This window comes from Peromyscus maniculatus, chromosome 18 (assembly GCF_049852395.1).
Source record: "Peromyscus maniculatus bairdii isolate BWxNUB_F1_BW_parent chromosome 18, HU_Pman_BW_mat_3.1, whole genome shotgun sequence".
Lineage (NCBI taxonomy): Eukaryota > Metazoa > Chordata > Mammalia > Rodentia > Cricetidae > Peromyscus > Peromyscus maniculatus.
Genome location: NC_134869.1, coordinates 31766227 through 31793021, shown reverse-complemented (window position 1 = coordinate 31793021; position 26795 = coordinate 31766227). Strand labels below are relative to the sequence as shown.

Here is a 26795-nt window from a genome sequence, read left to right as displayed (position 1 = left end):
TAGGCCCTCTGCATATATGTTATGGTTGTGTAGCTTGATCTTCTTGTGGAACTTCTAACACTGGGAGTGGGGGCTGTCTCTGACTCCTTTGCCTGCTTCTGGGACCCTTTTCTCTTACTGGGAAGGGGAGTACCTAGTCTTTTTGCATCTTGATAGGCTATGGTTGGTTGACCTGGGAGGCCTGCCCTTTTCTCAAGGGAGACAGAGGGAGAAGGAGTGGATGGGGTGAAGCTGGGAGGGGAAACTGCAGTAGGGATGTACTATATGAGAGGAGAAGAAATTTCTTAAACATTTAAAAGGTGATAAAAGTGAAAAGCAAAAAAAGATATGATTGAGTATTCCCCAAATCTCAATTCTCCTCCCTGTTTGCTTGGGCCCCATGCATAAGAATCATTATTGTTGCATTCAGTATGAAAAACACGTGTGTCCCTTATCATCAAGGTTAGACTGCGGTCAGTCACCCAGACCTTCATGATTATGCTGCTACTGCTTATTGGCCCATTTCTAGAAGCAAACTAGAGGAGAGGGGACAAAGACTTTTTTGATGGTGATGAGCCACACGCCTAGATAGCCTTTGATTGTTGTTTACTTGGTTACTCTTTGGTTTTAATGTTCACTAAACTTTTTTTGTTTATTTGCATAAAGTTCTAGAAACACGTTCCAAAGCAACTTTAATTTTATGCTACTCAGCACCAACTAGCTTTGATGACTGCTTAAAATTTCTCAATCTCATTTTTTTTCATCTGTGAAATTATTATACCAAAGTATGATAATAGATCAGTCTCAAATCACCAAGCCCTGAATTTTAAAGAAAAACATTTCGAGCACATTTATTTTCCTGGAAAAGGGGTCAATAATTTCATCAGATTCTTGAAGAAACTAACGATTCTTCGAAGGCACAGAACAGAATGACTACATGTATCTCAAATTCCTTTTAACCCCATATATACTGCTAACATTTGTGTCAAACACAACATTATGTGATTACCACAGGAAAATCCGTATAATTTAGTCTTACATAGAACAAATATTTGTTGACTGCTCATTTCCCGACAGACATCCTATATACTAATTTTCTACTGTAATTAAAATGGAGGATAATTTTTTTTAACCTCCTGTCTCATGAGCTATCTGACTCTTACTAAAACTTAATTAACTTTAATAAAAGAAATGGAGAGGAAAGAAACCATGAACTTGAAACTTCTGTCTTTTAATGATTAGGCTGTGTTCCATTTCTTTCTTTCCCCACCGGACCTCAGATACAAAAGACAGAACAGGAGTCATAATTTTTAAAGCACAAATTCCTCATTGTCTAACAATCCATGGATGTCTTATATTTATTAAGTTAATATCTTTCTTTCTCTCTGACACACACACACACACAGCAATATGCACACATAGAAAAACACACACACACAGATACACACAACCCTCTTATTGAAAAAAAAGTGAAAATAGCTAGAACCTAAATTAGATGCTGTCTCACCACACTCATAACCGTGATTCTTCTGAGAAAGATAAGTGGGTTTTAGTGCAGGGATAAGTAAACTGACTAGTTAAACAGAGAACCCAGAAAAAAATCATGTGTGTATGTGTGTTATGACATGTAATCATGTCATAGATTGAAGGGCTTTATGACTTACTCACTCCGTACATAAAGTTGAAACTGAAGATTTATCCTGGGGTCAAAATATGAACTTGAATATATGTTCATACTATATACAAAAGTAAACTCTAGGTGCATATGTTTGAAAAATAAAATTTTTACTTTAGTAGAAAATATAGGTTAAGTATTTGGATGTTAGGGTTGGGAAATATTACAAGATTTCCGAAGAGCAGAGGTTATTTTAAGAAGTGAATATGTAAAACTAAGAATATTCATGAAAGGCACCTTAGAAACAAATCAACAAAAAAACTGTTGTCTTGATGTGTGGGTGTATTTGTATGTGAGTGGAGGCAGATGTCTGTCCTTTCTTTTAACCTTGTTTAAGGAAGAATCTCTTTTTTTGCTTTTTTAAAAAAAAATATTTATTTATTATGTATATAGTATTCTGCCTGCATATGCTTGCAGACCAGAAGAGGGCACCAGATCTCATTATGGGTAGATGTAGGCCACCATGTATTGTTGGAAATTGATCTCAGAACCCCTGGAAGGGCAGTCAGTGCTCTTAACTGCTGAACCATCTCTCCAGCTCCTCTTGTTTTGCTTTATAATATGCCAGGATAGCTGGCCAATGAGCTTCCAGGAATTATCTCTGGCTCTCATCTTATTGTAAGAGCATTGGCTTTATGTGGGTTATCATTCACAATAGAAATTTAGGTAGCAGTCAAAACAAATGAATCATAACAACACAAAAAATATGAGTAAATCTTAGTAGTAACTGTTAAAAACTTGATGATTTCACTAATATAACTTTTATTACATTTTTAATAAATAAATTAAGTATCTTTAAAATATATTTTTAAAAAACATTATATACATAATGTTTTAATAATATATTAATATATTAATAATAATATATAATAATATGTTAATAATAATATATAATATAATAATATATATATGATATGTTATGCCCAGGGACACACCCAAAAAGACCACCACAGAGACTGAATCCTACATGTAAAAGCAAAGAGCCTTTATTTTCAAGCTCGGAATTGGACTCCCTGTCTGACTCAGAGGTGAGAGCAGAGAGCCCTGAGCACAGGCAGGGTATGGTTTTTATCATAGTAGAGATTGGGATGAGGGGATTTCCAGAGTTCAGGACCTTGATTGACTGACATTTGTTTAGGGGTATAGGGAATAGTTGAAATGTTGGGTATTTCCCCTTAGATGTAGGCCCTCCCTGGGTGGGGTCAGCTTATGGCTTTTTCTGGATCTGGGTGTTACCTGCCAGTAAGTCTGTTACAGAAGCTGTGTCTGGGGCTCTAAGCCTGTCATGGCAGTTGTGTGGTCAAGCTATTTTGGGCATGTATGTATGTATGTATGTATATATGTATGTATGTATGTATGTATGTATGTATATTTATGTCTTTAAATCTGGAATGTGTCCTTTTGAGTGAAAAAGACAGGATGGGAGGATGAAAGAAAGAAAAGAGAGAAGGAAATAGTTGTTTTCCATACATTTGTGTTATATATGGTAGCAATTTTATTTTTTTTTGATACATTTGAATCACTGTTAGAAATAACAGAAAGCTGGTTGAAGACGTAACAATTTGTAAGCTAACAATTTCAATGGGAGTCTATAAATAGATTTGTCTCTATCAACATTGGCAACACTAAAGCAAGAAAAGGGTACGTGACTTATCCAATGGGGGGGGGGGGGAAACAGTTGTCATCTATGGTGTCCAAAATAGAAGTTCTGATTTCCACTCCTGTGATCTCAATAGAAGACAGAATGTTCAGTCCATTTGACTGATAGAAAATACAGCTTCTCCAAGGAGTCTATTATTTTGAACTACTGTGTGAGTACATGCAATTACAAGCTTCTTGAAATATGTGCTGTTTATTTTATCATTTGTAATAGCAAATAAAAGCTTGCACTGAGTATTTACCCAACAGTGACGTTAACAGCCTCCAGTGGGATTGCACACTACTGTGAGGGTCTATTTAGAAAACTTGAAGATCAATGACCCATTAGAGCAATTACAGTCTAAGAAGGTTCCTGCCACACAGACCTTCTTCTTGCTACAAGAAAATGACATGTTGAAAACACTTTACACACCATAAAAATAAATGTATCTACTCAGATACAGCGGCAGAAACAGAACTACAATTGTATTTTATAAATTCTTCTAATGAATGAGGTAATCATTTCCCTCCCGCATTTTCCCAGATGAAATTATGAACCATATCCTCAAAAGCAAGTACAATGAGTACATCTATTCTTTGTTGTTATTATAATTATTATTTTAATATGCATAGCATTTATGCAAAAGCAGAAGAGGAAGCACATATGGCCGGTAATTATAAGAAGGGATGTTCAACAATTTAATGATCAAATAAATGCAAATTCCCGCTGCAATGAGATATCATTTTAGTGGTGAATGTTCAAATGTTTTCACTTTCAATTGGTGCATTTTAAATGTCTCATATACAGTTAAATATCCCATTGCATATGACCCCCCCACTCTATTCATACGCTCACATAATGTTCTCATATTTCTGCCTTCCGCATATGATGCCTTCTTTCCACGTCGATGACACACAATCCACATGAAGAAAATAAAGGCTGTGTAACTACAGATTTACAAAATTGGTAAGACTTTAGAGAAGAGACTAGTAGAACAACATTCTCATATTGATCCCATAGTCTCTCACTGGGGGACAATCTTTATTCTGAGGGTGAACAATGGGGAGGTATGTGATAATTGTTTCTGATAATCTGATGGCCTTGTGGGGCTACCTTGAGCAAAATCACTGTTGTGTGTTGCTAGTGTTTGAATGTATCCTTTCCAAAATCCAAGTGTTGTCACGGTGATAGTGACAACTATCATACCTGGTAAGCCATTGTTTATTCATTTGTGGAAGTAAGTGATAGGGATTCACAACACGCCCCCAAGGTTGGGCATGTTTGCGCATGCGGGCAGACCTAGCCACTTCCACCTAGCCATTTCCGGGTTGAAACTTCTCCGTGACCAGGACCCCTGTGGTTGCATAAAGCATGCAGCGCAACCATGTGATCTACGCACATGTGTGAAATAGCCACATGGCCCTGTGTGCACAGGTGCGACCCAGCCTTTATAAGCCGGGAATATGGCGCCATATTCCCGGCTCCATCTTTATTCACGCGTCTTTCCCTCAGGCCTGAGCACCTCTGTCTCTCTCTCTTATCTTTTTTTTTTTTTTTTAGTTTTTTTTTTTTTTTTTTTTTTTTTTTTTTTTTTTTTTTTTTTAGTTTTTCGAGACAGGGTTTCCCTGTGTAGCTTTGTGCCTTTCCTGGAATTCACTCTGTAGACCAGGCTGGCCTCGAACTCACAGAGATCCACCTGCCTCTGCCTCCCGAGTGCTGGGATTAAAGGTGTGTGCCACCACCACCCAGCCTCTCTTATCTTAACAAAACTCTTGTTAGTGGATTCTGTCCTGTTTCATGACATTTGCTTGCAGGGTAAGAGCACCACTAAATAACTAACAGTAAGTCCTTACAAAAGAGGCTTCTGCCATGTGAGTGTGAAGTAAAAAAAAAAACCCAACAGGTGCTAGATGCTGTTGCTTTGGCTCAGGTGTTTTAGTGTTTGTTCCTTATGAACTACGCAGTCTCAGGTTTTTTTTTTTTGTTTGTTTGTTTGTTTGTTTTGTTTTGTTTTTTGGGTTTTTTTTTTTTTGGTAGCATTAAAAAAGTGGAACAAAATGTATTTAAGTGCTCTTTTATTCCAACCTCTGCATTTATCCTTAATTTGTGTTCTATACTACAAAGTATTAAATGACTTTTTTTAAGTAAAAATAGATGGCTGCTTCCTGGAGAGTAATGAAACTAAATCCAACAAATCACTTATTTAAAAGGCTTGATTTTTTTTAAAAATAATTTCATTGAGTAGCACCCTTCATCAGCTTAGTCAGACGTTCAAATTAGAGAGGTTTGTTTTTTTTTTAACAAGAAAATGTTGATGTTATTCTTAGTATTCAATCGTTTTTGTGACCATTTCAATAACTGTGGGCTCTCCAAGTTGCAACTTAGATGAGTTTCAGTAACAAAGAGGATGAACCACCTATCATACGCAGGACTCTCATTGCTACACTTGAGTTTTCTAACACACTTGGCTTGAACTCAAGCTTTACCAATCCTTTGTCTCCAAGGGAAATGAAATCATCTTGGAAAGTCCTCATCAACAGCCTTTGTTAGCAAGTGAAGGCATTTAAATCCTTCTTTTGAATTTGAATGATCTGAACAGAAGTAACCTTTGAAAGAGTTCTGCCCTCTTCCCAGGTGTCTGTAGGGCCTCTTGTGGATGGCTGACAGCAGGCATCTTCCTTTTAACTTTCTTGACCCTTCTTGTCGCAGGGAAGGCGCTCCTGTTTCTACCTCTATCTTTTCCTTCTAAAACAGCAGGCATTCAGTCTCCCACCAACAGAAGAGACTGTAATTGCAAGAATATGGAACTGCTACACCTCAACTTTAAGCCTCACATTTACAAGAAAGTCTCCTCACTAAAATAAAATTCTCTTGTTAAACTGTTCTAAGATTCTTCTATACTCAAAAAAAAAAAAAAAATAGAGTGAAACTTCTGACCCTGGTTCAACAAAGTACATGAAGAGTTTTCCTCCGGAAAAGCCATGAAATTTCACCTAGTTAAAACGACGTCTTTAGTTCAAGTTCTAAACAAAAATCTTTCAAAATATAGTTTCAAAGATATGGCTATGGAATGAATAGCACACTTTCAAGGGCCCAGGCAAGGCGTCTGTTAGGGATATGCAAGGCTTTGACACTAATGAATGCTGATGGCGAAAGCAGTACATGCCTCTGGTCTCGTTCACCTCACTAAGAGAGCTAGATTTTGGATGGAGAAATTGTAGATTTACTCCACATATACACACACAGGCTCTGCCAAGACATTTCTTCCATTAGGACTTCTGCTTGATTAAAAAACAGTTCGCTGTTGGAAGAACTTGGCCTTTAACGGTGCCCAGGAAGCATCATTCATGTGCACCATGGGTCATTAGCCTTTACATGCTACATAAAATTCAGTGTTTTGCTGCAACAGTGACAGTTTCCACCCAGTTGCACACAAAATGGGAAGGACACAGCTGTTATTCTCACCACAATTGGCTTCAAAATATGAGCCAAATGTCAGAGTTCAGGAGGAGGTTATGTCAAGTGAGCAGAGCTTCTCCGTGAGCTTTCTTCTTTTTCTGACCTACCCACCAGTTCAAGCATTTCTAGACCACTTGACTTGATGAAGCTCTCTCTACTTACTTAGGGGTTCTTTTCCTTGGAAAAGTGTCAGGGCTTTCATGATGGGCAAATGTAAGCTTAGTAACGCACTTCCTTTTAAAGTGTGTGGCTTTTCTATAGTGAAAAAGTAATCTATGCTGTGCGATGTAGTTTCAAGAGGTTCAGAAATGAGCTCTCCGGACAGTGGGCTCATTGGTAGGAAACACAGCACAGAACAATTTGGCTTTTGTGTCCCATTCCGTTTAGCAATGCAAATAAAATCAAAGGAAATGTGAGGGCCATTCCTTTTCGTTGACACTTTCCAATTTTAGTTTAATGTGAAGAGAAAGAGATATGCACAATTAAAAAGTCAGATACATTTTCTTTACTTCTGTTTAATGCAGTGCTATCCTAGATGTCTTCATCCAAGGATGATGGTTGTTCTGCTCCTCTATCCATATATAAAGCATTAAAATTTTACTAGCAGAAAACAAAACAAAACAAAACAAAAAAACATACATTTTACCATGAATAACTGTGGCTTTTGCATTATAAAGGAAGAAAACAAAACTGAAAGTTAAATAAAAAAATGTCATATATGTATATATAGACCTATGTGTTAGCTCTTACTTTACCATGTTTATATGTGACTTTCAGTTTACGATTGCCTGTTACTGAGAACGTACATATGGCACAATAATACATGAGCAAAGTCTTCCTCTGTTGAAGGGCTAATGTCTAGAATGTTTAAGGAAGTTAAGTGCAGTTTTTCTTGTTTTTTAATTTTTTTTATTTTTATGTAATTTACAGGCAAGTGGATGGAACTAGAAAAGATCATCCTGAGTGAGGTAACCCAGACCTAGAAAGACAAACGTGGTATGTACTCACTCGTAAGTGAACATTAGCTGTAAAGTAAAGGATAGTCATGCTACAATCCACAAATGCAGGGACGCTAAGTGACAAGGAGGGTTCAGTGAATCCTCCCGGGAAGGGTAAATAGATTTCTCTGGTGGACTGAGGACAGGTGGAGACGGAAAGAGGAAGGATAGGGGGGTGGAGGGAGAAAGTACTGAGAGAGATGGCTGGAACTGGGGGACATTTCCGGGGTGATGTGGCAACCTAGTGTGACAGAAACTCCCTGGAATCTTCGAAGGTGACTGTAGCAAAGATTCCTAATAACAGAGGATATGGAGCCTGAACCAGCAATCTACTGTAACCAGGCAAGGCCTCGAGTGGTGGGACTGGGACCTCAACACAGCCACAAAGCCTTTTCAACCTACAGTTTGTCTTGCTTGAAAGATGTGCTGGGGCTGTGGGGGTGCAGAACTGGTGGAGTGGCCAAGCGATCAGGGGTCCAACGTGAGGCCCATGCCGGAAGAGGGAACCCACACCTGTCACTGTCGAGATGGCCTAGGAACCAGAGGCTGGATAGCCCAGAGACCTAGGATAGAGCCGACCACTACTGGACAAAACCAAAACAAAACAAGTCAATGAAATGCTTCCTAAGGATAGTCTGCTATACTCACAGATTGGTGCCGAGACCAATCATCCTCAGAGAGGCTTCATCCAGCAACTGATGGGAGCAGATGCAGAGACCCACAGCCAGACACTAGACAGAGCTTGGGGAACTCTGTAGAAGAAAGGTTGTAGGAGGGGTCAAAGATACCACAGAACACGGCCCACAGAATCAACTAAGCAGGGCTCATAGGGACTCACAGGGAATGAAGCAACAATTAGGGAGCCTGTGTGCATCTGAGTTCGGCCCTTTGCTTATATGTTATGGTTGTGTAGCTTGGTCTTTTGCACACAAAAGACCTACCGGTGGGAGTGGGGATATCTCTGATTCTTTTGCCTGTTCTTGGGACCCATTTCCTCCTACTGGGTTGCCTTGTCCAGCCTTGATATGAGGGTTTGTCATGTTGGGTTGATGGGAGACCTGCTCTTTTCCGAAGGGAAAGGAGGAGAAGGGGGTCTGGGGGAGAGGGGAGGTGCCAGGGAGAGACTGGGAGGAGTGGAGGGAGGGGAAACTGCAGTCAGGATGTAATATATGAGAGAAGAATACATTTTTAAAAAAATGGGTGAGAGTGTAGTATCCATTTCTTAAAGCATACAAAAGGCCATCCTCCCTGGAGAAATACATGGGAAACCATAATTCGCTACTACCTCACTCTAGTTGCCTGGCTGTTATCAGATAGAGACAAGGTAACCAGAATTATCCAGGATGGGGAGAGGAGGGGATACATGAACACTGTTGATAGAAACGTACATTTCTAAAACTACTTTGAAAAATGTCATGGAAGTTCTTTGGAAAATTAAAAATAGAACTAATGTATGATTCAGCATTTCCAGTCTGGGAATATACCCAAAGGAAATTAAGTTGGAATGTGAAAGAGATGGCTGTGCTTCTATGTTTATTGACGGATTATTCACAAGAACTAAGCATTAAAACAAAGGGAGCAAGACAGTCCCATGAGTGGGTGAAGATGCTTCCCACCAAGCCTGATAATCCAAATTCAATCCCTGGGACCTCCACACTAGTGCCATGGTATGACCCTCCCTGCAGATACACATAGAGATTTTTAAAGTATTAAAACAAACCAAAATCTGTAACAAAAGAGGAAAGAATAAAGAAGACATGGTGCAAATATACAATGGAATAATATCTAATTATAAAAAAAATGGAAGAAATCCTATTATCTCAGACAATATGGATGAACTTTCAGGGCATTATGCTAATTGAAGAAAGCTAAGCACAGAAGAACAAATGCAATGGTGAATCTTGGTGGCCAGTTCGATTGGACTTGAAATTAATAGCAGACACACCTCTGGGAATATTGGGGGGCGGGTCCACCCATCCCCCATTAACTGAGAAAAGAATGTCTGTCCTGAAGGTGGGCGGGGCTATACTGTTAATTTAGGTGCCAGACTGAATAAAAAAAGGAAAAATGAAGCAAAACAAACGAATAAAAACAAGCAAGAAAACCTGAGTAGTGCCAGCACTCTCTGTGTCCTGATAGAGAATGCAAAGCTATCAACTCTGTCCTCACCTGCTGTGTTTGGACCACTGGCCTTGTGAAACCATGAGCCCAAATCACTCTCTGAGGGTGCTTCTTTCAGGTGTTTTGTTAGAGAAAGTAGGAAGCTAAGCATCACAGCAAACACTGCATAATCTCCCTCAGATGCGAACTCTAAAAGCCGCTCCTTTGAGTGGAAGGAGAAAAGCAACATCTGGAGATGGAGGGGAGGGTTATCACAATCAGCAGAAATAAGGTCCGATGTTCACAGTCAACCAGAAGGTTTGTTTTTACATTTAAGGAACTTTGGAATACTGTCAACACTAATAAATAAAGGATGAAGGCAGTAGGTGATTGTAACTATACTGTTTGACCAATATACAAAGACATCATGTATCAGACATCAACTCATATCATCTAAACAGAGATGCAAATCTCTCTGCCCTAACGGAGCTTGAAATACATTCTCTTGCCTCTGCTGTTGCTCTTAGAAGACCCCTTCATTTTGAGAGAACCCATCAGTGAATAGTCTCACATGCTTTGGTTATCTACATCCTTCATATATTATCTGGTTCTCTGGCATGGTTTCTTGTTTCTGCCCTTATCCAATCTAATCCACTAACAAGTCTTATGTTGCACACAATTTCTCTCCTTTTGACTCCACTGTTAACCTTGCCTTCTAATTATATGACAAGGTATTCAAGTGTCTTACAATGTTGGGTGAGTTATTCTAAAAGCAATACTGTGTGTCAACGTGTCTCAATATGTGGAGCCTCTTATAAAAACCTTCATTTTTTTGTCATGATTTTAAAAAATGCAAGAAAATCTTTTTTTCGTAACTAATGTTTCTAATGAAACATATCAAATATTTAAATTTTTACACAAGACCCCTTGATCAAAAAACAAGTAGGCGAGGGAAAAGTTTATTCTGTTTACACTTCTACAACACTGTTCATCCTTGAAGAAAGTCAGGACAGGGACTCAAACAGAGTAGGAACCTGGAGGCCGGAGCTGATGGAAGAGGCCATGGAGGGATGGTACTTACTGGCTTGCTTCCCTAGCTTGCTCAGACTGCTGTCTTATAGACCTCAGGACCACCAGCCCAGGGATGGCACCACCCACAATGGTCACACACACACACACACACACACACACACACACACACACACACACACACACACATTGATTACTAATTGAGAAAATGCCTTACAGCTTGGATCTCATGCAGGCATTTCCTCATCTGGCTCCTTCCTCTCAGATAACTCTAGCTTGTATTAAGCTGACACAAAACCAGCCAGTACAACTGACCCCTCGTTGGAACCTGGAATGGGGTATTGCTGTGATAGAACTGTCCATGTTTTGAGGAAGATTGTGGAAGGACTTTGGAATTTTGGACTAGAATAGCCTTTGAGTATCGAGAGCTCAGTGGGGTATTCTTTAGGAAGATAAGAATGCTGTGAGCAGTAAAGAAGATGGAGGTCTGGCTTGTGAATTTCAGAGGAAAATTTAAAGACTCTATCAGGGCCATTTGCTATTTTGAATTAAGATTCTGTCATTCTGGGCAGTTGGGGCTGAAGAGTCATCCACAATTAACAAGAGACCAGCACCACTGGAGTGAAACCTTCGTGTTAATACGACAATTGATGCTGGTCAGCTGGAGCCAAGAAATTAGTGATGATTAAGAAGAGACCAGCATCGCTGAGGTGAAATCTTCCGGGAAGTGTTTTCTGAGAGCACAGAGAAGCTGTGTTCTAGAAGCTGCCAAGGTTGTACCTCCTAGTCACAGCCAGATTTGGTAATGTGTAAGTGTAAGTAGCAAATCAAGGGGGTACCGGATTTGGATGCGTGAAGGGGTCATCATGGGGAGCAGCTGAGGCTTGGCACTAGGAGAGGTCAGGAGTGGCCACTGGTGAAGGTGCAGCCTCTGTAGCAGTTTTGAACGGCTGAACCCAGGATTAAAGGATTAGAGAAGTTGAGGTTTGGCATCATGAAGAGAGCCTACGAGAGGCTATTGGTGAAAGTACAGCCCAGGAGCAGCAGAAGACTCCAGCAGTTTTTGAGATGCCAGTACCACGGGAAGACCACCAAGAACAGCAGCAGCAGTGGAGTGAAGTGCATTTGAGCCTAGAAGACAAGCTGTGTGTGCTGCCCGAGGGTGGAGCCAGAGAAGTGACCCAAGACCCTTGGAGGAGCCCAGAAAATTGTGAGTGATCCCAGATAAATTAGACATTGAGTTATTTATACTGTTTGGAGTATTGCTTGGTTCAGATTGTGACTGTGCCCTGGTTCTTCCCTCTGGAAGAAGGTATTTAACTTAATTTTATTTTATTTTTTACAGGGAGTCTATAGCTGAAGGACTTTGAACTTTTCAAAGAGATTTTGGAATTTTAGAAAGATTGGGTATTTTAAGGACACTGACATTTTAATGTGTTTGAGGATGTAAAGTATATGGGACTTTTAAAGTTATTTATGTTTTTAATGTGAGATCTTGGAGATAAATAAGAAAGGAAAGGTTGTGGCTTAACAATGATGCGTTTGTGTGTCAGGTTGACAGGGGTCAGTTGCACTGGCTGGGTTTGTGTCAACTTGACACAACCTAGAGTCACCAGAGAGGAAGGAGCCAAGTTGAAGGAATGCCTGCATGAGATCCAGCTGTCTGGCATTTTCTCAATTAGTAATCAACAGGGGAGGGCCCAGCCCACAGTGGGTGGGGCCATCCCTGGGCTGGAGGTCCTGGGTTCTATAAGAAAGCATTCTAAGCAAGCCATGGGAAGCAAGCCAGTAAGAAGCACCCCTCCATGGTTTCTGCATCAGCTCCTGCCGCTGGGTTCCTGCTCTGACTTCCTTCAAGGGAGTGTTGTGGAAGTGTAAGTGGAATAAATCCTTTCCTCCCCAACTTACTTTTTGGCCACGAGTTTCATCAAAGCATTCAAAACCCTAAGACAGGCCCATCTCCAAAGACATGCCCATTTTTTTTTCCTGCCATTTACTGACTACTTGCTCTTAAATAGGCATCATATTAATCAAAATATTTCACTTTATTTAGTCTTCCCATGAAACTATCATTGTCTTATCTTAATTTGAAATAGAAGATAGATTCAAGACATAGAATGTAAATAATTTAAAGGTTATATAGTTAAGTAACCAAGCAAAGGAGTGGACTTAGGTTTGCCTGAATGCATTGTAAATAACCTTTCTGCAGTTTTCTGTTGATTATATTAATCCACAGTTCTGCTTATCTGCCTGTGTCCTCTCCTCTTCCTTTCCTTCCTCTCTCCACCTGTCTCTTACTCATACTTTTCCCCATTCTCTTCCACTCTCTCTTCTTCCCGGTTCTTTTCTCTGCTGTTATTCTTGTCTAATCTCTTGTTACTACTGATCCATGTACATGTTTCTCTGGGAAATTCTGGTTCTATGCTCTATCTTCTAAATAATCATTGATTCTCTCATGAGGCCATTTTCTACATTTTGGTTCACATGGTAGACTGAGCTGTATAGAACACTATCAACATATTCATCATATGATTTTTCTCAAATGTGCCCCTCCACACACACACATTGGGAAGCACTGGACTCTGGAAAAAGCATGTCTTACTAGACAGTAGTCTGATAACCTCATAATGTTTTCCTTTATCTTATCTATACTTTTAAGTCTATGGTATGGAAACTTCATATAGAGAAATGTATATGATTTAGATTGAGAATAGATTGGTAATGGAGGGCTAATGAATTATATCCCCAGGAACAAAAGAAAAGACCAAAGAAACAATATAAGAGCAATCTATGACTCATATTTCTCAAAACAGTTATAAGGTACATAGAAGCCACGGGTTTTTATATTGGCTCTTACTTTCACACACTTATTTATTCTACAATTGAGCTACCATTCAAGCCCCCCCTTTTCTTAATTAAAAAAAGGTGTGTATGCATTATATCAATTAAAATAAATTTGGTTTTATTATGGTAGTTGGTCAGTCAGGATAACTTTGGCTATGCTATGGAACAATAGTCTTAAAGTCTATTAGGACTTAAACATTGAATTCTTGCTCTGGCTATGTGTTCATTAAGGTTGACCAGAACACCCATTTCTCATTCTAAAACCCTAGCAGACTGATAACATCGTATTACAAGCTGCCTAGGAAAAGGGACAGGAATGGTGAGTCATTCATTAACTCAGTGGCTTCCAGAGGAATGCAGAGCATAAGGCTTCCATTCACATACCACTGAGCAAAGCAGTTGGGATAACCATGTCTAACTTTAATGAGGATGGAGAAATCTAACTCTGGGGTGTGATAAGTAGTAGATGAGAATTAGGATATTTTTGTTCAAACCTTACAGACTATGGCAGAATATTATGCATGTGGAGGTGCTACATTTTCTCACCATTTCACTATATTAGAAAATTTTAACATGCAATATATGGTGATTGGCTGAAGAAAATAATTGGGGTGTCTATATAATTTTATTCTATATTTTTGGTTCAAACATGCGTATTACAGTAGTAAGTACTGGAGACCATTTTTCCCAGCATCCATTCCTGGCAGTGTGTCACACTCAGGTCTGGAGGAGTACATGATCCTGGGGAGTGGGAAGCTTGAATGCTTTACCACTTGGAAGATGGTCACAGTGACCAAATTACTAGTTAAGTTTTTTGATTACTTTTCCTATGAAAATAATTTCTTTATATTCAGTTACTGAAATTGAATGTTTCCTCCCTCTCCCTGCTAATGGTTTAGTTTCTATTATTCTTTTATTTGAGAATTTAATACAGTATATTTTTTTTATCATACTCTTTTTTTGCCAGATTACCTTCTCCCAACTTCGTGTTCTTTCTCTCTCTTAAAGCAAAATCAAAAACAAAGAGAAAAGGCCGCTGAGACTCCTGGAGTTCTGTTTGTGCCAGCCTGCCCTGGAGACCAACTGGTACACCTAGTGCAACTCCACTGAAGAAAACTGATTCTTTTCAATTCTCAGTAGCTATCATTTGTGAATAGCTTCTTGACTAGGAGTAGCACATTGTGCCCACTTCACTGCTTTGGTACTGGGATTTTGTCTGGCTTGAGTGGTGCATGCTCTCACAGTCTCGGTGAGTTATTATCCACACTAACCCTGCGATGTCCCCAAACTGTGGTTTCCTTCTACATCAAACAGCTGCGGGTCTCTGTGTTAATTGCCATCCACTTCGAGCACAATCTTCTCTGCTCAGGGTTGTAGGGTGCACGGATCTGTGAGTACAGCAATATGTCATTCAGACATATTGTTTTCATTTAGCAGAATAATAGTACTGGGTTTCCCCCTAGGTCCTGTGATCTATTTTGTCTCAGGTTCTTGATCTTATTAACGATATAAGGTATGAGTTCTAGCTTTGGTGGGCCTTAAATGCAATGAAAAAGGGGTTCATCACTCCTCTAGCATCCATGCCACAATTGTGCCAGTGGGCATATGTTGCAGACAAATCATTATTACAGTTTGCAGGGTTTGTAGCTGGGTGAGACAGATGATTATTTTTCTCTAGTAGCCTATATAGTACCTCCCAGAACTACGGATTGATGGTCTCTTAAATATGGTTATTCACACACTTCTTTCTTTATCTGACACACAGAACATGCAATATTAGGGGAGAAAGCCTGTGTCTTTGTAATCACCTGCTACATTGAAGTCAAACATTGCCATGTAGTGGGTAGCCATTCCAACCTTGACCTGGAAGTTCCAACCCCCATTGAGACTTCGGTAACTGTCACGCCTACAAGACGGGGCCAAAGGAGAACCCTGAAGACCCGAGATCAGGATGTGCCATCTCTCTTGGTTCCTGGACCCTGGACCCTGGACAATGGAGGTAGACTGAGCAGAGACCTCCAGAGAACACTGCTGGACTGCACTACGCCTTTCCTAGACCCTAGACCTACAACCTACCAATCCCTTCATTTGTAAATTACGCCACTAAATAAACCTCCCATTTAACTATGTAGAGTGGCCTTAATAATTTCATCAATATTATCATTCTGAAATCATTAAATTTGAGCTTCAAGTTTAAAATTTAGTCTTTTATCAAACTATTCAGTGTAGAGCTAAAACACACTGTAGCTACTTAAAAAAAAAAAATCACAAAAATAGCCGGTGCTATACAATCTTGACTTCATCTTTCCTTCAAACTCCTATGTGAATACTCTCTTATCTGTCTGTATAGATGTAACATTATAGACACATAGTATCACATGTTAGCCCATTTCTTGGTCACCTGCTCTGAGGTTACAGTCACAGAATGGGTACAGTTTAACCAACAATCATGTTCTTTCAAGATCTGTCAACAACAACAAAAACCAACTAAGTTTAGTGTGCTAAGTTGAATGTTGTGTGTGGCTTGGCATGTTAGTTTGTATGTTCTACTGATAGAACAACACTTTTGCTGGCTGTATATGGTGGTAGTCCTCCCTCAGTACTGATCCCAACATGCATTGTTTTCAGACATCAGTATTACAGATTACAGAAATATAGTTAAGAAAACTTTCAATATTTTCTCATCATTGATTTTTTTAGCCTAAAACACATGAAATTTCATCTAACTCTTTCCCTGGATGCATTGTATATATGCCAAGAGTTGATTCAGTAATTTCATGTATAGCAAAATATGAAATTACCTCATACAATAATAATTGTTGCATTTATATAAGGCAATATTTATAAAAGCTGACCCTACCTTCTTGTTTTGATCATATGTTATTGGCAGTTGTATGACCTACATCTGGTTTTGCACTTTTAGCTATAATGTAATGGAGTTTAAATGGCAGGTAACAAATATTTATGGAAAAAATGAGTTAACTTAACAACAAAAATCCTAAGATCATTTAAATGAAAAACAAAATTTCCTTATTCCTTGCCAGCCATACAGAGGCCAGGAATGAAAGCATTCTTGGCCCAAACTTATTTCACTTTTGGATATTCGTTGTGAGACTTCCTAGAGTCAATTTCTTTATTGGCTTTTGATCCACCTATCTGGCAGCATATACTCATATTTCATGATGCATTGTCATTGAAGGCATTTTCATTGGAATGCTCTTTAAAGTTGTGTTACAATTTCGCCATAGCTTCCTACAGCTCATATAATGTAATGCAGAGATAATAATGATGATAACTGCAGACTGTAGATGTGCAACTGAGTCTACATCACTGCCAGACAAGATAAGTACTGACTCCAAGAACAAAATTATGACTAAGTACATTAGTGTGAACATAAAATTACTTCTACCAGTCCAGGTTTATACAATGCAGGTAGTTGCATTCTCTTTTTTATGAACATCTTTTTGTATTCTTGAGTGTTAGCATGTGTTGATTACATAAAATAATGTACTTCATCATAACATTTTCATGCATGTCTGTCCAATTGTCAAGACCCAGACTAAGAACCAATGGGTACTTCCATCGCTCAGATGCTGTGTATTCAATTCATCAACAATCTCGGTTCATTTTCATCTCAGAAATATATGAAGCATTTGACAACTTCCTGCGACTGGACTGCTGCCACGTTGTTCCATCTCTCACTCAATGTCCTTATTACTTTGTTTCTGGTCTCCGGCTTTCACATTTGTAGCAGTGTCTGTGCTTTTGCCGTAGTCGGAGAGACCTTTCCCAGTGCAAAGTAGGTCTGGTCAAACATCTCCCAGACAGCCTCACAGAGAAGAAAGTCCGGTGTTTTCATACAGCCTATGAAGCTTTCTCTATGAAAGGCCTATGAACCTGCTCTCCAGCTGCTTCTAGGGAATGAATCTTGCTCACTCCGTGAAGACTTGCTGCCTTCCGGGGCAGTCATTCTTGTCTTGAGACCATTCTTGCCTTTGAGGTTTTGCATTCATTGTTTGCTGTGTCTGAAATGCCATCCTCCTCAGGATGCGTGTGACTTTTTTCAATATACAATTAGTTTTTTTTTTTCCCTGACATTCCTAAATTGGTATAGTCTTGCTCCAACCGTTTTGATCCAGTTTTCTCCTGTCTATGGCATCATCACTCTCTGACTTTCTATTGTAAGCTGATTTATCACCATATTCTTTCATGAAGAGTGCAAGTTTTGTGACCACAGAGACTTGGAATTGATCGTGAGCCAGATAGTTACTGAGCAGAGATAAATGTTTTACGTGCCTTGTCCTTGAGTCCCTTCTGCAGAAATCAGAATGCTGTGACACAGAAGAGATGATTTAATCTCTAAAAAAGGAAAAGTTGGCTACAAATTCTCAAGAGATCACACAATCCAAAGGGGGGAAAAAAGAGCCTGGAGAGCTTAGCTGCTGCTTCTATGAGTTTAGAGGAGTTTATATGAGAGGCGTCCATGAGTTTCTCGCACCGTAGACTATTTTGTACTAAGGTGAAGGCAGCCATAGAACTAGTCCTTCCAGCTTTTGATCAACTCACAGGTTGAAAATTCAGAAATGTAATTGTAGTTATTTATTTAAGCTATGTTTAGTATTAAACGAAAAGCAAATAGTGAACAACTTCGTCTGAGAAACACTGAGCACAAACCGTCTAAGTCAAGCCCTCACCAAGTCTAAACCCTAAATGCATTGCAGAGGCTACGGTTTAAATCAACAGAGTATGTGCATCTCTGACGCAGTGAACTAGGTAGGTCTTTTGTGCCTATATCAGTGACCCATAAATCAGCATCATCACTTGCAGAGTTACAAAAGAAGATGGAAGCCTGGTGCATCTGTCCTTCAGAGGCATGGGCTCTATGGTAAAACAAATTCTGCCCAGTATTCAGTGGTTTCACATGGCCTTGAGGAGGAGACCAATAGAAGATCCATCAGCTGTGACTCTTAAAATAAAAGCTATGCTATATTTATATGCTCTGGGTTCTGATTAATGGATTTTTATCTAGTGAGTGACAGATAGGGTATAGTAGGTTACTAAATAAATGAGTTAGCTTCTATATCTGAAGGAAATTTTCTTGTGACTAATTAAATTAATCAGTTGAGTAAGTCAATTTTACCACAATCCAATTTATGAGATTTAAATTGTCACATGAACACACTTGTTTTTAACCTCACTTAACAAAAACAGTGATTAGCTAGGAAGCATTATGCAGATTTGCTACAAAGGCCTGCCAGCCTATTTGGAGATTTTTTTTTCCACGATCACACTAGACGTTGTATTTAAGTAACCATAACTTCAACTGGTAGGAAGTTACTCTTTCAGATTTAACTATGAAAGTTTTACTCAGGTATACCCCAAAGAAATCACCTCATTAATTATGATTATTTGTACTTGAATTTCCAGGTTGCTTCATGAGACTGCTAAGTAGTTTAGAAAGCACACTACAGTCACCTGTGGAAGCAGATCCTGTGCTGGTATCATAAAATCAACATTTGGTTTTATATAAATGTATAATTTCTGCCTGGGTCTAATTTAAGCGTTCAGCAGACTAAATTATGTTTTATCATCTGTCCAAGGAGCTAAAAACAGCAAGCAAAGATGTACTTCCAAGCTTAACAATTTCAACTGTTTATATGGCAAAACGTGTTTTCTACCCAGAAGACATATGGCCAAGTGTAGTTGTCAAAAATCTGGTGTCCTACCTCTCGGATTGCTGTACAAAACTCACTCTGAAGCACCTTTTTGAGAGACTGTAGCTTGTGCACAGGTACTTCTCCTGATTCTTGTAGCTTTTCCAGTAGTTCGATTGCTCTTGCCACATCTGAGTGGAGGAAAAAACAAACAAATAAACAATTTACATGAGACAGAGAATAAACTATCATATCAGCAAAATGCCATCATTTCAAATGAGTGATGATGCCATTCCCACTGATAATCAGGTGGAATTAATTGTAGAATCAAAATATAACTGAATATAATATAATCAGTTATAACTTGGAGCTTATTGGTTTCATCTTCTAGTCAAAGGTCACTTTAACTTGCCAAACATTAAGCTTTTACTTATATCTTTGAAGGCATTTCTTAGCATTAAGCTCACTAAGGATTCCAGATCTTTCTAATTCAGTTTCTCAAATACTGTGTGCCCATTACAACTTTTTTTGAGTTTGCCTTTTCTTTTTATATGACATTTATCATAGATGCAACGTTATAGTTATTAGCAGGATGATTTGGCTGGTGTACAGCTTGTTTCTTGTTTATAAACTCTTCAAGGAAGAAACTTTACTGGTTTGTTTGCCAAAGCTCCCGTAGTCTGGTACGATGTTAATTATAAGTATTTGATGGAGAAAATGATTTGACTGACTTTCTCCATTTCACCACTGTTCATTGTTGCATTGTTCTAGGTCCTCCTCATCTGTTTTCTGCCCACCTGACGTAGTTTATTCTCCAACTTCCTTGTATGTTCTACGATGTTGCCTTCTAATCAGAAATCTGATCATAGCCTTTTCTACAGAGAGCTTCTAGAGCAGCAATCAAGAGAGTTCTCAAATATTAATATCTAAGGTTAATGTATCAAGACTTAGGTTATCTTCCATAGCCAGCAAAAAAGCTTAAATCCTTGGGTTATTTCACGTTGCCAAGAGAAAATAATGTGATGGAAGCCTATTTAAAAATATTTATAGTGATTCCTTCCCACACAGTTGCTACAGTCAGCACCCCACTGAAAAGTCACTTAGGCATTAAACAGTAGGATATTAAGCTTTCAATTCCTAGGCAACTGGCTACAGAAAATATTACATATTACTGTAGTAAAATTACAAATCCATTCATCCATCCATTTGTTCATCCATCCGTCCATGTCCATGCATCTATCAATTTAAATTTCTGTTATATGTAGTACAAAGCTTATCCAGAATAATCTATTTCCTTTCTGAAATCATGGAATTTACCATCAAATGAGAAAAAAATATATATGACAGCACAGTTACCTATGGGAAAAATTGTTACACTTCTGAATTTGGGCAAACTTAGCATGGGTGTGTGTATCTAACTGAAGCAAAATACTGGGAAGGGATTTTAGAATCTCCCCCTGAAGCAGTTATTTTGATTGCCAATTGTAGCCCAAAGTAAAACAAATCATGAAATCAATGCGGCACTGTCAGTTTCCAAAGTCTGTCTGGTAGTACATAAACTGGAAGACGGCACGGTCAATTGGACAACACCAGGCACATCCACAATTGATAAAATGCCAGCGGAGATGTTATGCATTTCCAGCACATGAAATACTCTACCCAGAGACCCCATGGGCACAAAGAACTCAGTATGTTTAAAACCGACCTCATTATTTTTTTTTTTCCTTGAAACCAGCTCTTTTCTTCCTGCATTGTATCTTTCCATTAATAGGACCCCGAGCAGCCTGACTCCCAAGCTAGACTGTGGCATCATCTTTCACACTCACTCCCACATGTGGTTAGTCAGCGAGTGCTATAGATTCGGTCTAAAAAGTGCCTTCTGAATGGTATTCTCCACTCCATTATTTCAGGGAAGCCTTCGTCATTTCTCACCTGTGGTACTGGAACATATCCTGACTGATCTCCTTTAAATTAGTCTTTCTCTTTTCAGACCACCCACTGCATTGCTTCCCAGGGTAGCTCTCCTGAATGACAAATCTAGTTCTTATGCCCTTGTACGTAAAACTTCACTGGCATTCCATGACCCACTGGAGAAAGTGCAGGTCGTTTGGGGGTTTATTGAAGGCTTTAGCAATCAAATTCATTTCCTCCATTACTAAACCCCGCCACCCCCAGGCTGTATTTTGGAAATCCGTTTTTTTTTTTCCCTCCTTTCTAAAACAAGCCACAGAGTGTCACACCATTATAGCATTTCCTGTCCATTGGCATGCAATCCATTCTTTTAGTATTGCTACCTTTTTCTGTGTGTATGCGAACAGAAACACATGACAGAAGAGATAGTCCTTTCTCCTGCTTTTGTGGGATGTGCTGTCTTAGGGTCCCAGATATGCCACAAAGATACATATTCTTTAAACAGTGCACAACAGAGGGTCCAGGCGTGTATTGGCAAAGGCATATTTCATCCTGTGGGAGGCCAGAGAGGAGTGACATCCAAGCAAACTCTGAGGTAGTGGTGGTGAAGACAGAAAAAAGGTGAAGAATATTTTAGGCAAACAGCATCAGTGAAGATGGAGGGCTGAATTAAGGGGAATGGGTCATTTAAGGAACTGAAAGGAGTTAAATACAGTTATAGATGAAACAGGAGAGAATGTACCCAGAGATGAAGTAGACAGAAGGCATAATTTGGAGGATGTTTTAGTACATGTAGGGGAGACCTAACTCAAAAAATATCTCTTCCAAGGATGTCTTCACTGACACCTGTGTTCCTTTTAGTACTCTTTGTTCACTCATGTGTTATATCTGTTCATACTCTCCCTCTATCTCAATTTGCACACCTGTCTTCCTCCTTTGTCCCTGGGAGTTGACACATTTCTTACTTATGTGTTCCCATGTTTGTGGGGTATGTGTCTGTGCTCATACGTGCATCCATGTGTGGGCTGGTGTGCAGGAGTATAAGACAGCTGGACCCATTGGTCTGCAGTCTCAGGAAATAGAGACATGAATGTTGGTATTTCGCTTTCTTCCTTCTTTTTATTCAATCCGGGATCCTTCTATTGATGGCTCCAATCACATCCAGAAGGTATTTTTTTTTTCTTTTTTTCACTTGGAACCGTCTGTAAATAATACCCTCAAACACACCCAGGCTTATTTCTATGATGATTGTAGATTGAGTCAAGTTGACAGGGAAGATTAACCATCACAGCTGTATACTATCATCATCCAGGGAGCTTTAAAAACACAGATGCCTGGTGCAATCACATGCAAGGGATTCCAGTGTGACTGGCACTGCATGGTATCTGGACATGAGGTTCAAATGCATCCAGGGTAGATACCACTGCTCCAGTGAACATGATTGTTTCAAAGTCCCTGTGGGATTATATTGTGCATCCAGGGCAGTAAAAAAAAAATATCTGTGACAGATTAATAGCTCCAAATATAATTGTTCCTGAGATCACTAAGAGAGCTGACTGAGATGCAGACTTCTAGCCATCATCCCCGTTTGAAAGATGTTGATTAAGAAGGTGTGAAAATGAGGCCCGGGTGTTTTATTTATAAGAAATACTCAAAGTCACTTTGAAAATACTGGTTCATTATTTCCTAAGTAATAAATTTGGACAAAGTAATCTTAGTTTCTCTCATCCCTAACATTCCTGAAAGCCTTGCATTCTATTATTTTTTTGAGATAGTGTATAAAAAGGATGCTAAATTGGATTTTTCAAGGCATCTCAGAATTACTGATAAAAGCCCAGAGTTTAAAGTGATTATGTTGAGTACCATTTCATTTTAATACCTTAAAAATGGCATATGAATCCTGACGAATGAACCCCCAATCTCTGAGTGGTAGCCACCCTTCCTCGCTTTTAAGTTTCCAGATGATTTCTAGGGCCGTTCAGGAATGAGAAAAATACTGTTTAAGAAAGATTCCTGAAAGAAGCTAGACACATCTCCAGTATGGCTTACTGAACTTTAAATTGGTTCTGTTATATTGCACCATTGAGTCTTTCCCAGGTCTTACATGGGGTTACCTCGGTGAAGACCGCATATTTTCAAGGAGGCTTTTTATACATTTTTTTGACAGAATCACAAAACATTTGCTTCTGCTCCATTAGCCAAGGGCGGAAGGTCCCCGAAGAATAGTTGTAGAGACCGGAAGTTCTGGGAGGAAGGGAGACTAGCATGCCTTTCTTGGCTGCATGGGCAGTGGGGATCATAATCCCCCTGCCTTCTATGTCTATCTGAGGAAATGGCTATGGGGCCTTGAGCCTTCTTGCTGATAGAAGTTCATCTGAGTCCTGCAGTATGAATCCTGGGAAACACGGAAGGTGATGCAAGATAAAGGGACTCTAAAAACCAAACGTGGAAAACAACCGGGACCTCCAGTGCAAGCCATCCTGGTGTGACTGATAACTGGACATGAGACCTGGACCTGTATACAGAATTCTGGTTCTATATAAAACAGCCTTCAAGACCAGGATCCTGGAGGGAAGACAAAGAAGCTCTCGAGTCAGCTCAATAATTAAAACTGCTACAATGAAGAGTATGCCTTATTTATTAGAGCTCTCTTGTAGTTCTTGCTGAGAACTCCCCTGTATTTATTTTATGAAACCTAAATTGTTCACTAACAAAAAAGCTTGAATCTGCTAGTGTATCTTAGATTAGGATGGGTACTAGATAAGGGCTAGAAAGACTGTCAAACAACCACAAGATAAAGAAGATCCCCAATAGTTATTTTTTTCTTCTTCCTGAAACCTTCACCTTAATGACTCTTAGCATTGCCACACCTCCATGAAAAGAGGACACTTGGGAATCACACTTGTATACCCATTTTTATCTTCAATTCTATTCACCCTTTTCTTAAAAGTTATGGCAAACTTTAAATGAACATCTGCAATTTGGGAGTGTTAGTCCATTTTCAGATGGTATGTGAGAATGCTACAGATGTGATTTTTGTTGTACTCTAATAAAATTCCCCTTAAGATCAGAGGTCAGAGCCAGCCACTAGATTAAACATAAAGGTCAGGCAGTGATGGCACACACCCTTAATCCTAGCACTCCAGATCCATCTGAATCTCTGTGAGTTCAAGGCCACAATGGGCTACATGAGATTGATGCAGTCTGGGATGGAAACAGAGCCAGGCAGTGGTGGCACACACCTTTAACTCCAGTATTTGGGAGGCACACAGGCCATTATTTCCAGCACTAGTAAAGTTGAGATAGGAAGTGAAATGACTGGGCAGAGAAAGGCATATAAGGCATGAAGATACAAGAACTAGAGAGCTTCTCAGCTGAGGACTCAGAGTCTTTCAGTCAGAGGATTTGTGGAGTTGGCGAGGTGAGAACTTTCTCCAGTGGCTTGTTCCTTCATGTCTCTGATCTTTCAGCTTTCACCCTGATCTCTGGCTCTGGGTTTTAGTATAAGATCTTTTAGGATTCGTGCAACATAGATTGGTTAATTTATAAAGAACAATTTATTTCTCACAGTTTCTAAGGGCTGAGAAGTCCAAGATCAAAGGGCTGCAACCTGGTGAGGGCTTCCTTACCACATCATGATGCAGCAGAAGCTATCACGTGGGAAATAAATAAGACAGAGCTAGCTTCTGAAACAGAGCCACTCTCAAGAGAACTAGAACACATCTACAACAATGAGAAAATGCTGATGATTAACCCATCCACAAAGGTAGAGATCTCATGATTCATCCCCTCTCAAAATGCCCTGGTTGCTATTATTCTTAAAATGGCAATTAAATTTCTACTTTGATTTCTACTTTTGATTTTTTTGTTTCTGTTCCTCTCTCCTATTTAGATGCCTCTGATATACACAATGTATTCCTTCCATCTCAAGAGCTTCAAACACTTAAATTCATCCCAGCAACAACCCTGAAGTTTAAAGTTCAAACTTTCATCTAAATCAGATATGGGTGACATGCAATTCACGACTCAAGCTGAAACAATCCCCTTTATTGGTGAGACGTATGAAATCAAAACGTGATCTACTTTCAAAATACTGTGATAAGACAGGCGTGAAATAGACACTAGAACACCAAAAAGTAGAAGCAGGCAAAACAGGTAAAATTCCAAACTAATTTTATAATTAGGACAAAGTACAAATGAGGCTAAAATGTAATAAGAAAAAAACACATTAGATCTTAAAACTGGAGACTTAATTTAATTCGGTATTTTGCAAGGTGGACATAGAGGCATAGAAATTAGAATGCTATGTCTACAGGCTTATGCGTTCCTTGACTCTCCCATTGTTCTGTTGATCAGTACTTGGCTCTTTTTTTTTTTTTTTTTACCAAGATTAATCACTTTAACAAATGGTGCCATGGCCATCCCATTAGTATTCTTTTCCAAACAAAATTCTTTCTTTTACACATATAAATTTCAGATTGTACAAATCTCCCCCACCCCCCCACCCCCCCGATTTCCAATTTCCTTTTAACTCTGTCTTCCACCTTTAAGTGACTTATCTGCTATCTCACGAGGTATATAGTTTAAAGCAGCGATGCAGCTGCCTGAGTGCTAGCTGCTGCTTAGATATTTTGTTACTGCTGGATATTTTAGTCCATCGCGATGAAGTTCTACATCCCACAAAGCCTTAGGACATGGGCACAATTCCAGCAACTTCTTTGCTGCCATGTAAGCAGAATGAGTAAGCAAAGGCTTGAGTCTCCATCATCTTCTTTCTCATTTCGATCTGAGACCTCGTGGCCTTTACTGTCTGCATTTCTGTCAATATTCTCACCATGACCACAGTAAGCAATTCTGAGAAGTTATAAACTTTCCCTATTTTTTTTCCTGCTTCTGGTCTTTCATTAGAATCACCCATCATACTTTGTTCACAGGAACACAACCTGTTGCTAACCTCTTCCAGACTCTCCTAGACTCTCTGCTTGAGTACCCGTTTTAAAAGCTGTCCTCCATTTTCTGATATGGGTTTTTGCTATCACTCCTCATCTGGATACCAACCTGTGTCAGTCTGGTCTCGGTGGCTATAACACGAATTCACAGACTGGGTCACTTATAAAGAAAATAAATCTCTTTCTCACAGACCAAAAGGCTGGGGAGTCCATGAGCATGGTGCAGATAACAAGGAACACTGTATACATGATAATGTAGGAGAAGGGTAGGCAAGCACATACGAGTCAGAATTCATCCTTAGAGTAACATTATTGAGAATTCACAGCCAAATCTCTGTTTAATGGTATGGATCCATAATAAGCACGGCCTCTATTTATCTAATCACCTCTCCAGGCTTTTACTGATTAGCATTGCGACTTCAATTCATTCAGCACGAATCTGGGGAGGGGGCACTAAAACTGCAGTACAAGGCCATTGTATGTTGATATCTTTAGAACTTTTAACTCATTTTATCTTTACACATAATTGTAAATGGGGTAAATATCTGTGTTACAAAT

The 26795-nt window shown here is 39.3% G+C and overlaps 1 protein-coding gene across 6 annotated transcripts in view; it reads right to left on the bottom strand.

The window, feature by feature from the left end:
• Lin7a (lin-7 cell polarity scaffold A) overlaps positions 1–26795 on the bottom strand; it is a 140951-nt gene that overhangs the window by 71356 nt on the left and 42800 nt on the right. For all 6 annotated transcript variants that reach the window (XM_042263478.2, XM_076553863.1, XM_042263481.2 and 3 more), the window contains one exon: positions 19450–19568. In XM_042263478.2, coding sequence (XP_042119412.1) covers positions 19450–19568 — 119 coding nt within the window. The remainder of the gene's footprint in view (positions 1–19449; positions 19569–26795) is intronic.